We start from the raw sequence: 16537 nt of genomic DNA on the forward strand, positions 1-16537 counted from the left end.
AAGATTACAAAGGTTGAATCGGCTGCTGGTTTGGTTGTCAAGGCGGGCTACTAATTTAGTCCTTTACAGAATCTCTGACGGTTTCTGGCAGTGCCCAGATTAAAGTGCTGCGAAGGTGCAAAGTGACACAACAGCAACTCTCCATTATTCAGCTGCACCATGCAAGGAATGCCCTAAGCAACATGGTGGCACAGCGGTGGAGTTGCTGCTTCACAGCGCGAGAAACGTGGGCTCAATCCTGGCTACGGGTACTGTCTGTATGGAGTTTGCACGTTCTCCCTATGACCTTTGTGTGTTTTCTCCGGGTGCTCTGGTTTCCCCCACACTCCAACAATGTACAGGTTTGTAGGCTAATTGATTGGTAAAATTGTAAATTGTCCCTAGTGTGTGTGTAGGCTAATGTTAGTGTGCAGGGATCGCTGGTCGGCATGGATTTGGCGGGCCAAATGGCACTGTATCACTAAACTAAACTATAGAACTTAGTCCTTCCATGGAGGCAAATAACTGAAGAACTTCCATGGACAGCTGACATAGTCACACTAACAAAATAAGGTGCAGTTTATTTTTGACTGCAGCAACAAGCAGAAACATCTGCATAGCATGTCATTCTCTTGTATGCCTTAACACAAGGAACTCACTTGTTATGGTACACCACAGCAGAATATGCTTCTCTTGAAAATTCAGCACAGCTGGACTTCCCAAAGATAACCTGCATTTATACAGAAAGCAGAAACAAATGGTTAGGATGTACTGTGCAGGACAGGCACTCCAGTTGATGCTGATTAGATCATAGAAATCAAAACCATCAAAGCAAGTCACAAATTTGTGGCTTTGCATCTGAAACAAACAGTAGAAGCTGCTGAAAGATGCATAGAATCTAGTGGATGTAAAAGTGGCAGCATACAGAGAGGGCTTTACATAAAACCATGTCTTAGACCATGAAATGCAGTAGACAGGGAAAACAAATGGATAGATACTCAAAGCCAACACCGAACAGCGAAGAAAGGAGTGGGGAGAAACAAGACCTTGTACCTGGAGACCCATGAAACTGCAGATGCTGGAATCTTGAGGAAAAACAATCTACTAGAAGAACTCAATAGATCAAGCAGCCTCTATGGAGGCCAAGAAATGCATAGAGCACAGAAATATACAGATGAGGAACAGGACATCTGGCCCATAACGTCTGTGTTAAATATGATGCCAAGATAAACTAATCTCATCTGCTTGCATGTTATCCATGTTCCTCCATTCCTTGCATGTCCATGTATCTATACAAAAGCCTCTTAAAACGGCTGATGTTTGACTAACAAGACAATTTTGTTTTCTCTTTCCCATTCTGGTGAGAGGTCTTTGACATGAAACATAAACTTTCTCCATATCCATATCTGCTGCATGACCTGTTGAGTTTTTCCAGCTATTTTCTGTCCATGAAAGAAATAGGTTTGGAGAGGTCAGGAACAGAATAATATGCAGCTCCACATGTGAAGATAGTGCTGGGTGCCTGATCCTGGTTACTATGGAGACATCCTGTTACGAGAGATTTTGTGTGCGAGTCGTGTTCTCAGGCCTTGCTTACTACTTGAGCTCTTGCGACGAAAGAACTGTGGATATGATATGGAGCTAGCATGATATGGGTGGCACAGTGACACAGCAGTAGAGTTGCTGCCTTACAGCGCTTGCAGCGCCAGAGATCCGGGTTCGATCCCGACCACGGGTGCTGTCTGTACAGAGTTTGTACATTCTCCCCGTGGGTTTTCACCAAGATCTTCGGTTTCCTCCCACACTCCAAAGACGTACAGGTTTGTAGGTTAATTGACTTGGTATAAGTGTAAAATTGTCCCTAGTGTGTGCAGGATGTATGGGGATCGCCGGTCTATGCGGGCTCAGTGGGCCGAAGGGCCTGTTTCAACACTGTATCTCTAAACTAAACTATAGATAACCAGTGAACCAGTCTAGTAAAGAATCATCACTATTAGCGGAAAATAGTAAAATGGAAAGAACAAACCTTAAGGTGAATATCTATATTACTAAAACTCTGTTCTTGACCGCTTTTCCCGATCTGTGCTGCGATTTCCGAGAGAACGCCGCCACCTACGGCCGTCATTTTTGGCCACCTCCCTCAGAGCCCCACTCTGCCGCATGTGTGCCGAGGAATTTTCCCCTCGATGAAATATGACCAAGATATTAATGTTTTTACATCATTCCCCATTCTCTCTGCTGCCCCCGCTGGCGGCAGGGGAGGGAGGGACTATAAAACCTGGAAGCGTCCCGCTTGAATCACTTTCTTCCCGACCACGAAGTGAAAGGGTCACGGCTCTCTGAGCTGCAGCTCTGCTCCGAGGTGTGCTTTTTCAGCCAATTGATATGTATGTTATTCACCATGCTCTGAAGTTTCTTGGCATTTTGTTGGAAAGAGTTTGTATATTTGTCTATCTATATTGTGTTTGAACTGTGAATTGAAAATAAAAAGCATTTGTATATTTGTCTATCTATATTGTGTTTGAACTGTGAATTGAAAATAAAAAGCATTTGCATTTGTATATTTGTCTATCTATATTGTGTTTGAACTGTGAATTGAAAATAAAAAGCATTTGCATTTGTATATTTGTCTATCTATATTGTGTTTGAACTGTGAATTGAAAATAAAAAGCATTTGTATATTTGTCTATCTATATTGTGTTTGAACTGTGAATTGAAAATAAAAAGCATTTGTATATTTGTCTATCTATATGTGTTTGAACTGTGAAATAAAAAGCATTTGTTATTGTTATAAAGCGTTTTGCAAATTTGTTTACTCTTGGGTTTTAAAATGGTTGCACCCGTTTTCAGGTAACTAAATCATGATGTCTATTGTGTTTGAAATGGTGATGTAAATTGAAATGCATTTGTTGCAACGTTTTCAGGCGAGTAATGCGCGAAAGAAGCTTTTTGTTTCGACCAGAACTGTGTTTAAATTTAAAATTGGCGCTCATTTTGTGATTTTGGCGGTTGCAAGATGGCGGCGATGACGTAATTTCCGGCGATCGATAAGCCGACGGCGATGACCGCATTTCCGGCAATCGGGAAGCCGGCGGCAATGACGTCATTTCCGGTCGGAGGCAAGATGGCGGCGATGACGTCATTTCGGTCGGAGGCAAGATGGTGCTGAAGACGGAGTGCACGAGGTGTTGAATAATTCTACAGAACTGGTAAGTGTTTGTTTGTTTGTTGCATCCACAGCGGCAATTGTGTTTCAGCAAAAGCTGCAATTGTGTTTCAGCATTGTGTTTCAGCTACAGACTACAACAGGATTTGAAGATTCGTTCAAATATTCGGCTGCTTTCTCTATGGTAAGTCTGTGTTTGTTGGACGTTATTTAAAAGCAGCATTTTGTTTCAGCAAAAGACTCTACAGCAGGATTTGAATATTCGTTTTGCACAGTGTATTTTAGTGTTGTGTGTGTGTGTGTGAATATTTATGTGTGAGTGTGTGAATGTATATATGTGTGTGTGAATGTATATGTGTGTGTGTGAATATATATATGTGTGTGTGTGTGAATATATGTATGTGTGTGTGAGAATATGTGTGTGTGTGAATATATATATGTGTGTGTGTGTGTGTGTGTGTGAATATGTGTGTGTGTGTGAATATGTGTGTGTGTGAATATATATGTGTGTGTGAATATATATATGTGTGTGTGAATATATATGTGTGTGTGTGTGAATATGTGTGTGTGTGAATATATATGTGTGTGTGTGAATATATGTGTGTGTGTGTGTGAATATGTGTGTGTGTGTGAATATATATATGTGTGTGTGTGTATATATATGTGTGTGTGTGAATATATATGTGTGTGTGAATATATATCTGTGTGTGTGAATATATATGTATGTTTGCGTGAATGTGTGTGTATATATGTGTGTGTGAATAGGGGGTTGCACGTAAGGTCAAAGGTCATAGGACTTGACGCACGGAGCCGCTCAATCCATCTGGAAGACATCCGTCACTTCCAGTATATGTTATTAATGCAAGAAACGCGTACTTTCCTATCTGTTAAAAACTGCCAAAATGTTGAATTTGTGCTCTGACAAAAAATTGTGGAAGTTGGGGTAAGTGTGAGAGACATGTACCCAACATTAGAATTCCAAACGTGAAATGAAATGTAGGTAAAGAGAAGCGAGAATTGAAGGGACAACAGCAGCTAAAGTGCTTGGTAAACATTGGCTGTGCAGATATCGTGATTGAAAATATTGGAATTATCGTGTTTGCTCACTGCATTTCATCAACAGTAAGGCATTATTCGTGTTTTTTCTTGATTCCTTTGGTATCTAAAAATTCTCAGAAGTGATAAATCTGGCTGTAAATTTTTCTTCAGATGCGTTTTCATTTTGTACGTAAAAACCTACTTGAGAACCATGGGCGATTTAAAAAAAAAAAAATTACAGCCAGATTTATCACTTCTGAAACTTTTTAGATGCCAAAGGAATCAAGAAAAAACACAAATAATGCTTTAGTGTTGATGAAATGTAGTGAGCAAACGGCCAATGTTCGCTAAGCACTCTGTCTGTTGTCCCTTCAGCTCTCACTTCTATCTACCGTCATTTCTCCTCGCTTTTGGAATTCTGAAGCAGGCTAAATGTCTCACATGCTCATCCCGATTTCCATAATTATTTGCAGCGCAAAATGGACATTTTCGGCGGGTTTTAACGGACCCGCTACGTTCAGATTCAACTTTAATTGTCATTGTCAGTGTACAGTACAGAGACAACGAAATGCGGTTAGCATCTCCCTGGAAGATGGAGTTGGAAACAATGGTAAGTGCCTACCTGCAGTACATCGCGTGTAATCCATTTGGTGTAGCGTAGCAACAGTACGGGTCATGGGTCGTGACCCGACTGCCGTGAAACCTCCCTATATGTGTGTGTGTGTATGTGTGTGTGTGTGTGTGAATATATATGTGCGTGTGTGTGTGAATATATGTGTATGTGTGTGACTATGTGTGCGTGTGAATGTATGTGTGTGTGAATATGTATGTGTGTGTGTGTGAATATGTGTGTGTGTGTGTGTACATGTGTGTGTCTGAATATGTGTGTGTGTGCGCGTGATTATATGTGTGTGTGTGAATATGAGTGTGTGCATATGTGTGTGAGTGCATGTGAATATATATGTGTGTGTGAAATAATATAATATTTCGTAGTTCAGAGCTTATTTGTTAAGTTTAATAGTGTGATGGCTGTACAGGCTTCAGTGACTGAGCTGCCAGCCCTCAGTGACTGAGCTGCCATCCCAAAAATCCATTCAGCCCACAAACCCCATACTAGCTCTCTGGAAACCAGTACCTTCTGCCCAACATACTAGCTCAACAGAAATATGAAGGGAAATGTCAAAGGTGCCCTGAAGGATGGAACATCGCCCAAGAATGTTGTCATTAATAGCGTGCTTCGTTGAATGATGACCTGAGATATTCTCAGATTTTCCTTCTTAAAATTTGACCGCTGACTTTCTCTATATTAAAATTGTCTCTTTTTATCAACAGGGAATAGTCATCAAGAGGCAGTGAGCAGCAGAACACAACAAGACGCAACAAGACACAACAAGTAAAAACTTAATAAATCTCATCTTTAAAATTTAAATTGTTCTTATATTTTAAGAGTCATTCACATTTTAAAGTTTAATAAAACCTTTTTGCACTTTTAATGCCGTGTGTTCTTCGTCACAATAGAACCTAATAGGCAGGAATGGCTGCTCTGTGGGAGAGCCACTAAGAGTGCATGGGGGGGAGGTTGTTTGGAGATGCACTGAATGTGTGGGTGGGAGGGGAATGGCAAGGAGCAGAGTGGGGGGGGGGGGGTGAGTGAACTGCCAGCGTACAAGGCGTGAGTGACTTCACTGCCAGCCCACGAGCCGTGAGTTAGTGAACTGCCAGCCCACCAGCTGTAAGTGACTGAACTGCCAGCCAAATAATCCATTCAGTCCACCCTCTTCCCCCTTCTCTCTTACAGTCTCACCTGTTTTGGGCAGAATTTCTGGCAGTTTCTCAGCCGCCAGCCTGCCAGGTCCCAGTGATTGTACTGCCAGCCCTCAGTGACTGAGCTGCCAGCCCTCAGTGACTGTGCTGCCAGCCCAAAAATCCATTTGGCCCACAAATTCCATACTAGCCCTCTGGAAATCAGTACCTTCGGCCCCCAACACTCATACTAGCGCAAGAGAAAGCCCCCCCCCCACTGGTCAGCAATATTGGAATTGGTGGAGAGGTGGAATATTGTGTTGGGTGTCCAGCCCTCCCGTGTGATGCCGGGACCCAACGGGTCCCTCTTGGTCTAGTAGATTATAAATTTCACTGCAGGCAGCAAGTGAAGCCAAATTCCAGATCGAAGAAAGTTTATGATTTCAACATCAAACGGAGAATTAATTAATTAATATTTCACAAAGATCCCGTGGGAGTAAAAGTTCTTGCGATTTTCTCAAGCATCGATGATTGAGCTTTAAATAGTATAGGTACAGCAGCAAGTACAATATGTACTTCTGCAAAGTATCCACACTGTAAAACTGTACAAATGCAGGTGAAAATTTGTTATATAACTTTATCAGTATCAAGAAGCAAAGGGTGAAATCAGTGTGAAAGGAGCATGCTGGCTCACTAAACGTGGGAAAGTCTCATGCTTGGGTGTTTGGTATTAAATAACTCTTCCCACAGTTAAACTTTGATGAAGTCTAACCTGCTCCTGTCAAACACAGAACCTATTGTCTGGAAAAGCTTCTCAAGTAAGATCTCTTTCGACCCTCTGGCTTCCAGCATCTTAGTCTATTGCACGGTTCCTGTCTTGATTTTGATACTACGGTTATTCATTAACAAAACCTCATTCCTTTTCTTCTGTGTGCAGGTTCTAATTCTCCACACTCCTCTTCCTCCCCGTGCTCAAGTCATGATTTTATTGCACTGTCTCACATTTATTCTTTCCGAGAATCTCAAACTTTCAGGGCAATATTAAAGGAGCTATGCTCGGCAAGGCCAGCAGCATAATCAAAGACAAGTCGCACCCTAGCCACCCTCTTCTCCCTTCTCACATCGGGCAAAAGATATAGAAGTGTGAAAGCGCATACCTCCAAATTCAGAGACAGTTTCCTCCCAGCTATTATCAGGCAAATTAACCATCCTCCCACAACTAGAGAGCAGTCCTGAACTACTATCTACCTCACTGGAGACCCTCGGACTATCTTTGATCAGACTTTACTGGCTTTATCTTGCACTAAGCGTTATTCCCTTATCATGTATCAGTACAATGTGAATGGCTCAATTATAATCATGTGTTGTCTTTCTGCTAGCTGGTTAGCACACCACAAAAGCTTTTCACTGTGCCTTGGTACACATGACAATAAACTAAAGTAAACTAATCTTCATTTAAGGCATTCAACCATTAGCCTGATGAGATGGAAATTAAAGATTCTATAATGACCAACATCCATTGCCAATAACAGAAACAGTTCTATTATTGCCCTTCTGAGTATTTTTGATAATTTGACAGGACTTCAAAACTAATGAAGAGCACACAGTTATCCTGGATATTTGTGAGACAAAACATTAATGAACTAAGTATTTTTTTAAACTTTCTTTTATACCGAGTCTCAGAATTAAAGCTTGATAGCATCAAGCTGATTTACCCCTTTTTGCAAGGGTGATCATCTCATTTGCAAGCCTTTCATTTGGACTTCTCAATAATTAATAAGGACTGCATTGGTTCTGCAATATGTGCTTTGATGGCATGACTAAACAGGCATTGTGCTAACATACGTTTGCAGACTAAAGCTGCAAGGCATTGATGCAAAAAGCTTTTTACCGGCATGGCGCTGTTGGGATCCTCTCCTGCCATGAACTGGATCTTCACTGTTATGTTCCGCACAGAGCCTTGGCGGCTGCTGAAGTTCAAACTCTGTGGGTAGACATAGACCAGGTTCCTAAGGCAACAGTGAGAGTGGGTTAGGGTGAGCAACACACATTCAAAATAAAGCCGCAAACCAGACTTGCCAATTACTAGCTCTTTATTGCTACCTGAATGAAAGATACAGCATGGAAACAGCCCAGCTAATCCACGTTTACAGAGGGCTAAATAACCTACAAGACTGCACGTCTTTGGGATGTGGGAGGAAACCAACATACCCGGAGGAAACCCATGCGGTCACAGGAAGAACGTGCAAACTCCACAAGACAGCACCCAAAATCAGGAATGAACCCTGGTCCCTGACTGTGGTACAACGGCTCTATCTGCTACACCACGATGCTGCCCATACTTAAATAACCAGACAAAAGTAAACCTCAGAAATAGGGTCTCCCTTCTCAGGTGCCATCTCTTTGGATAGGGAAGCAGAGGTGTACAACTATCAACACAAAATGTTTAAGAAGGAACTGCAGATGCTGGAAAAATCGAAGGTAGACAAAAATGCGGGGGAAACTCAGCGGGTGAGGCAGCATCAATGGAGCGAAGGAATAGGTGACGTTTTGGGTCGAGACCCTTCTTCAGACTGATGTGTCTGAAGTCTGAAGAAGAACCAAAACGTCACTTATTCCTTCGCTCCATAGATGCTGCCTCACCCGTTAAGTTTCTCCAGCATTTTTGTCTACCAACTATCAATACAAAGTAATTTACCTCCTTCATGCAATGTAATGAAAGCTGTAATGAAAATCAAATCAAGATTTGCTTCTACAGCTCCTTTCACACCCTTGAGATGCTCTGAATTTCAGGTAATTAATTATTTCTGCTGTAATAATTTACACCTTGTGGATCAACGCTTTGAACAGCCACTCCTGAAATGCGTACTGTGGTGTCTACATATATAAATAAGGCCCTGACATTTGTTCAAAATCAGGCTGTCCCCAAGGCTGCCATTGGCATCTATTAATAAATGGCAACAATTATCTTTTGCAACTAGCTTGAAACTTCTCTCACCTTAACATAGATGAAAATAAACTATAGCTAAAAACAAATCCCTGTTGTATTTATGAGACTCCAATTAACCTGCTATAAACCAAGGCGTATCAGCTCGAATCCTTAAAAGAGGTACATATCAAACAAGTATTTAATACAATTCTTGGAAGAATTATAGAAGGGATGAATACATTTGAGGGTGCGACTCTCATATTTGGGAGCTGATTGCATGCATTATTGCCAAAATCCAGTTCAGCAACGTATATTATTGTGGAAAGTAATACCCAGGCAGCCACAGCTGTCTTTGTATAAAGTGTGTTCGTCAAACTTCTTGTTTGACAGGTGGGAGAATATTAAAATGGTCACTAGTTGGCCTGCTGCTTTACATCAAACTCACTAACAAACGGCATTACCTCTCTTTATGATAAAGTAATGCTCGGCAGACTTGAACCAAGTGAGAGAGAAATTAGAAGTCCAATAGTAAATAAATTCTTTGTCACACACGAACACACACGCGCATAAATTTGTGTCAAATGCAACAACTCCTTTAACATTCTTACTCGGAAAATTCCATTTTCAATTCTGCAGTCACTTTTCTGCTACCTGGACTGTTACAGTTATTAGCTTTTATTTTGCAGTTTCATACATTCAACAGGTTCGTTTTTTGAACTATGGAACGTTATTCAAGTTTTACATCAAGTGTTCCTTCCCATCAAGTAAAAGTTTCTGTCTATTTATTTATTGATTATTAATCCAAGATTGCTAAAGGTCATTGTCCTGGAAAATTAAATGCTCTGTCCTCCACAGATGCTGACTGACCTGTTTCCGATATTTACTATTTTTATTTCAGATTTATCTCATTTTGCAAATTTTCTTTTTAATTTTGTACACAGGCAGGTTAATATCCTGAGAGCAGACGTAATGTGCTTTTAAGTATACGTGTTATCAAGGTTTATTCTTCATTTTTTTTTTCCTGATTAAACTACCTGGCATATTAGTGTTTAAGAAGGAACTGCAGATGCTGGAAAATCGAAGGTACGCAAAAATGCTGGAGAAACTCAGCGGGTGCAGCAGCATCTATGGAACGAAGGAAATAGGCAACGTTTCGGGCTGAAACCTGAGTTTGAAGAAGGGTTTCGGCCCGAAACGTTGCCTATTTCCTTCGCTCCATAGATGCTGCTGCACCCGCTGAGTTTCTCCAGCATTTTTGTGTACCTGGCATATTAGTGGGCTGTTTCAAAGAGCAATGTTGTGAAAGTGACTTTTTGGGTTAATCATGGGAAAAAGCCTTGAAACTTAGAAAGTAGAGAAATTGAAAAAAATAATTGATGCACACAGAATGATGTAGGCATGCAGTATGATTATATTTTTATTTGTAGGGTTTGGGCAGCACGAACAAAACTGATAAAAACAAGGAGCTGCAGATGCTGGAGAAAAGACAACATGCTGGAGTAACACAGTGGGCCAGGCAGCATCTCTGGAGAAAATGGATAGTTGTCCCGACCCAAAATGTCACCTATCCATGTTCTCCAGAGATACTGCCTGACCCACTGGGTTACTCCAGCAATTTGTCCTTTGGTTTGTCAACAAGACATTGCCCTTTCTCAATTGCCTTAATCAAAGTGAACACCGTTTGTAAAACTTCATTATATCACAATTTTATGGAGTGTAATAATAAATCCATAATTTTAGTTTAGTTTATTGTCACATGTACCGAGGTACAGTCACAAGCTTTTGTTAATATTTTGAAAATAGTTAGCCATTGAGCACATCCATTTGTAGGTAAAATCCTATGAATTTTCTGCAAGCAATGACATTGATTGTCATTGTTCCATTGATAATGTTGCACTGAATGAGGATTAAAGGAACATAAAGACATTTCATGCAACGTACTTTACAGTGCACTGGAGCCAAGCACTTGGCAAATATTCAATCCCCAGTGGGGTTAAACACACTCATTCATGTTAATAATTCCTGACAATTATCCAGAAAGGTATTGAAGTTTCTGTTGGTCTTATGCAGGAGCACGGACATTTTAAAATGGGCTTTTCTGCTGCTTTAAGTATGTTAGGTAAATGCTCAAGAAGCTGGTATTGCCATCTGCTCCAACAGCTGCTATTGTTCACCGTGCCTAAAGGGTTCTGGTTCAACATGTATTCTGCTCTAGTCCCCAGGCATCACATCAACCCCCATTTCTCCATTTCTACTTTAAAAGCACACGTGGAACAGATCGAATTGAACAAACTGGACTATCTGTGGGGATACACACACCTCAAGTTACTGGAATTAAACAGGATTGAGATGTTCAATCGTGCATCTTATTTCTTTTAAAGATTAAAAAATTTTGTTTGACACCATTTACAAACTGCAAAATCCCTCACACTCCTGACTCAGTTGCCACATTCAGGGAATCTTGCTCATATTTTATAGCTCGTAAATGGAATCCTTGCACATCAGTTGCGCTCTCATTTTATTTCAAAACAAAACATTGTACAAATTAACACACGTTGACAATGGTTCTCTTCATAAAATTATCCATATAAATGGCCAAAACCACCCTGAATATTTGTTATGATAGAACACAGAACAGTACAGCTCAGTATCGGGTACCTTGGCACACAATGGGTTGTGCTAAACATGATACCAAGTTAAACTAATCTCCTCTGCCTGCACTTCATTCATATCCCTCCATCCACATGCCTATCTAAAAGCCTGTTAAATGCCCCTATCCTATCTGCCTCCACCACCATCCAGTGCTTTTTTCGGCACTCCTTGTGTGCCCCCCACACCTTATAGCTACGCTCTCAAGTCCTTAATGATGTACTAGCATACAATTATAAATGCGTAAATCAGCAAGTCAGAAGATTGAGAGGGAAGTTGTGAATCTCCAGACGTTGCTTGTTCATATGCCATCCCTTTGCTGTTCTGGACAAAGGGCCAATATCCCTGCTGCTACTTCTGAACTTTTCAGATCTACCTATAAATTGGCCATTCCCCTCGTCACTGTTAGTTATGCTCAATAATTAACAGCACCAATACATGTTTAACTCTTCCTTCCCTTGCTTTTTCTTATGTACCTAAACTGACTCTAACATCACCTAGCTTCTATCATAATAGGCCAGGACTCTCTTGTAAAAGAGATTTTTAATCTCAATGAGACTTCTCCTGGTTAAATAAAATAAAAAATAATAGTCATAGCCATAATAATCAGTCCACATTTTCATTTCTTCATTAGGTTCACCAGGATCACCCTGATATCAGCTAAATGTGGTTGAAAGATTTAGCTAGAGGCAGAATTCAGCAAGTTCTGACATGAGCCTTCTTATTTCTCAACAGATGCTATGAAAGTTCGACACAAAGTGCTGTAGGAACTCCGTGGGTCAGGCAGCTTCAGACAAGAAAGTTCCCCAAATGAAATTTCATCTTTCTATTCCCTGACCCATTGAGTTACTCCAGCACTTGGTCTGTGTGGAGTTTGCACGTTCTCCCTGAGACCACCAGATGCTCTGGTATCCTCCCACATCCCAAAGACGTGTCGGTTTGGAGGTTAATATTCTTCTGTAAATTGCCCCTGGTGGGTAAGGAGTGGACGAGAAGGTGGGATAACATAGAATATGTCTGAATAGATGATCGATGAGGACATGGTGGGCTGAAGGGACTGTTTCCATACTGTATCTCTAAACTAAAACTAAACTTAGTGTTTACATCAATTGTTTGAAATGAAGCTGCATTGTTATGTTTATGCCACTAGAGGGCCCTCAATGTAAAACTCAGGACACCTGGTGGCTGGACGTGATAGTACAGACCAAAGGCTCCTCTAGTATCTTTGGTACAGACATGCAGAGAGCAGCCGACCAAGACCAGCTAACAACTGCATGCCCAATCTACTCAGTTGCAGCACAGGTAGTTCTGCCAAAGCTGTGTCCTAACAAACCTTGTGTGAGAGAAAACAGTTATATATTAAATTGTGTCAATGGGGGTAAAGGGGCTAAAGACCTGAGCGTTTCAGATTTTTCCTGTAGGATTCTCAAAAATAAAAGACTTTAACAGCTATATTTATTTTTATTTCATTACCGCAAGTTTCCTTGTAAAAGAGACAATGGAAGCGAATGTTGTCAATTTCAAAGGCCTCCCACAGTGAAACTAGCAGACTGTTCTTAAGAGACAATGGTGTCTGATTACTGCGGGGAGGTTACATGGAAACCGTTTTGTTTCCTCCTATACTGTTTCAATCCAAGACAGCTATTTGTCTGTTTGTCAATTTCCAAAGAAATTTTTAAGTGGAATTATTCTGAAAGGAGGGGAAGGATCCTCTAGCTGTGATTGATTTTACATGCAACACCACCTAAAATATTGCCTGCATAAGTTGTTCACAGGACTTTGAGATACACAAGGGTACGTGCGACGTAACCATAATGTACGTTGGGGAGTGCCTGTATATTCAATTAAGGGAGGCATAGATAGGGTTTTTCCTATAACAGAGGTTACAATTTTACATGCAACACCACCTAAAATATTACCTGCTCAAGTTGCTTTTACATACACAACTGCTTTTATCCTATGACCGAGGTTACAATTAAATATCACAAATAACACCTCATTGACAATTAAATATTTTTTTTAAAGAACAAAGCTAGAAGAGAAAGAAAATAAATTAAAAAAATCACCAGAGATTCGGAAATAAAAGTATTTTAGAAATCTGTAAGGTGTAGAAGGGAAAGATTTAGTGTTTCAAGTTTTTTTACACAAAGGGTGGTGGATGTATGGAACAAGTTGCCAGAGGAGGTAGTTGAGGTAGGTACTATTGTGACATTTAAGAAGTATTTGAACAGCTACATGGATAGGACAGGTTTGGAGGAATATGAGCCAAACGCAGGCAGGTGGGACTCGTGTAGATGGGACATGGTGGTCGGCGTTGGTAAGTTGGGATAAAGGGGCTGTTTCAACGCTGTATCACTCTATGACTAAGTTAAAGACCATTCGTCAAAATTGGGAAAGACCGGAATCAATATAGTTTTAAGTTGGAGAAGAGTTGAGGGAACAATGGTTAGAACAATGGATATTTCCCTAAAAGGTTGAAGCAAGTGCTGCTGTGGAGATCAGTAATGGATGCAGTCATATGTTTGAATGTTAATGAGGAGGTTGCAGAATGATAGAGAGAGCTTGAACAGAAGAACAAAAGCTATGAAATTAGGGCAGTTAAAGAAACTGCAGCTTAACTATGGTTGGGTGTTTCCAGCATTTTCTGTATTGTGGAAGAGAGAAACTTAATTTAATACACTGTCTAACAAATCTTTAGGATATTCCTATGCTCTTCATTGTCACTGAACTTGCTGCAACCAATTTTGAAACAGAGAAACAGAATAGTTTGGTTGCACTTGGTAAGGTCCAGTGAATTTTGGGACATGACCAGGAAGCAATAATTGGTATATAGACATAGTATTAAGGGACATTATAACCATTGCACAACACAAGATGTTCTTCTCCCACTTGGTCTATTTCAATGGCATTGGTACAAACCAACTATCAAGTTAATATGAATGAGAATTATTATCACCTGTATGCAGTGTATGGTACATAGACCTCCCTCGCTGGAAACTCCAGGATTTCTTTAGTTGGACGCACTCGAGGATCTGGGTACGGTTTGACATGTAGCAGCTCAGGGGAGAGGCAGTAGTGTGGACTTTCAGGAGCAGGAGATATATCAATCTTGAGTTGAGCTACAAAAAGAGGGGAACAATTTCAAGATGTAAAGACAGAGCATAGAAATGCACAAAATAAAATGTTCTTTCCCTTGTGTGAGATTGCTGCCAGCAATTGGAGCCAAGTGCTGAGACCAGTATACACTCTCAGCCATCTGACATCCATGGGGAGTGAGGATGCTGAATGCATGAATATGCTGGTCTCCAGAAATGCCTACTGCACATTACCCTCATGTATTCTATACATGAACTTTAAATAAATTACTTCACTATGTGCCACTGCAATTAATAATAAGATTAAAGTGTATTAATGTAAAATAGAGGAAGACTAAATCACATAAATCACCATCACAGGAAGTGCCAGCTAATCAGTCTATAATGGCACTGGTCTTACCTGTATGTATAAATGTCATAATTATATTAAAAATGTCTTTTCACACTTGAAATAAAAATCGTGATTTTCAATAAAACAAATGTTTGCCAGATGCACATGGATTCTGGATGCATGAATACTGAATAAACAAGCGTTCACTATACCCACCTCCTAAAAACATTTAGGTAATAATGCAGATTGAACATTGATCCTGACATTTCTGTAACAAATTTCTGATAAGGCCAAATATCTTTGTGGTTGAGAGAAACTTTAATCAGAGCGTGAAATATCGACCACTGAGACACCATATGTTGGTTTCCTTGAGATTCTTACAGGGATTGATATACAGGCCAAATAACCACTCATCGGCAATATGCTAGGTGCCATGTATTTACTCTCAACCCTATAATCTAATCAACCTTATGTTGCCATATCTCAGTGTCTAAGGACTGCATGATTCAGTATGTGCGGATCCAATTGTGAAGGGAGGTTACATCTTGGAGATTTATCAGTAAACTATGGCACAATTAGGGTTTTAATTTCAATTTTAGCTTTTTTCACAAGGGTGAAAGCATATTATACCCCAAGTTTAGTTTAGTTTAGTTTTTTATTGCCATGTGTGGGAAGAAACTGTCCCTGAATCTGGAGTTTGAATAGATTGTAATGCAAACTAATAACCTAAAATGTGAATTCAGTCAAAACGGTAACTGGGCATAGCCAAATAATGCTGGTATCAACAAGCTCAGTCTGAAGAAGGGTCTCGACCCGAAACATCACCCATTCCTTCTAACCAGAGATGCTGTCTCTACCGCTGAGTTACTACAGCATTTTGTGTCAATCTTCAACAAAAACTGCAATACGTGTATTCTTCAATATAGAAAGTTGTTAATATTGTCACATTGCATTTCTTGACGCTTCAGTATTGAGTAAGTTACCTGTCACCGGGCGTAATCTCCGCAGAACTGAGGAGGGTCTTCTCATGTCTGCTAGAAATTTGTACAAGTCTTCATCACTTAAACGGTCCCCTTCCTGAGGAAACAAAAGACGTTGGTACATCAAACCCTCGGCTCGAGAATGCTTCTTTGTTGGACCAGGAAAGAAACACAATGCTATCTTGGAATCCAGACAGTGCCTGAACATAATAAGGAAACGAGTCAATAAACACATTGTTCATGGACTTACACACCAGGCATCATTTGTCCCTTTGGCTTCAGCCGTACACACAATAGTTTGAAGCAGGTTATGACACAGCTGACACTGTGGAAAGCATCATTTGGATTTGGTAAAATACTGAGGCTGTCAGCTGAATATTTCTTTAGTATAACATCCTAGACGGTCAGAACCTTTATCCCAGGCTGGGAATGTCAAAGACGAGAGGGTATATCTTTAGGGTTGGAGGGGCAACGTTTAAAGGAGATATGTGGGACAAGTTTTTTCATGGAGACAATGGCAGGTGCCTGGAAAGCATTGCCAGAGGTAACGTGGAGGCACATACAACAGTTAACCCGATGCAAAGAAAATTACACCTCTACTCAATCACAAATAATGAGGAATGATCA

General features: G+C 40.5%; 1 protein-coding gene across 5 annotated transcripts in view; it reads right to left on the reverse strand.

The window, feature by feature from the left end:
• The window catches only part of LOC116991956 (dedicator of cytokinesis protein 7-like), a 142573-nt gene that overhangs the window by 75053 nt on the left and 50983 nt on the right, over positions 1-16537 (reverse strand). For all 5 annotated transcript variants that reach the window (XM_033050972.1, XM_033050971.1, XM_033050970.1 and 2 more), the window contains exons 13-16: positions 15914-16007; positions 14461-14623; positions 7818-7935; positions 639-709 (exon numbers count right to left, since the gene is read on the reverse strand). In XM_033050972.1, the coding sequence (XP_032906863.1) occupies positions 639-709; positions 7818-7935; positions 14461-14623; positions 15914-16007 (446 nt within the window). The remainder of the gene's footprint in view (positions 1-638; positions 710-7817; positions 7936-14460; positions 14624-15913; positions 16008-16537) is intronic.

The sequence above is a fragment of the Amblyraja radiata genome, chromosome 35, assembly GCF_010909765.2.
Source record: "Amblyraja radiata isolate CabotCenter1 chromosome 35, sAmbRad1.1.pri, whole genome shotgun sequence".
NCBI classification, from domain to species: Eukaryota; Metazoa; Chordata; class Chondrichthyes; order Rajiformes; family Rajidae; genus Amblyraja; species Amblyraja radiata.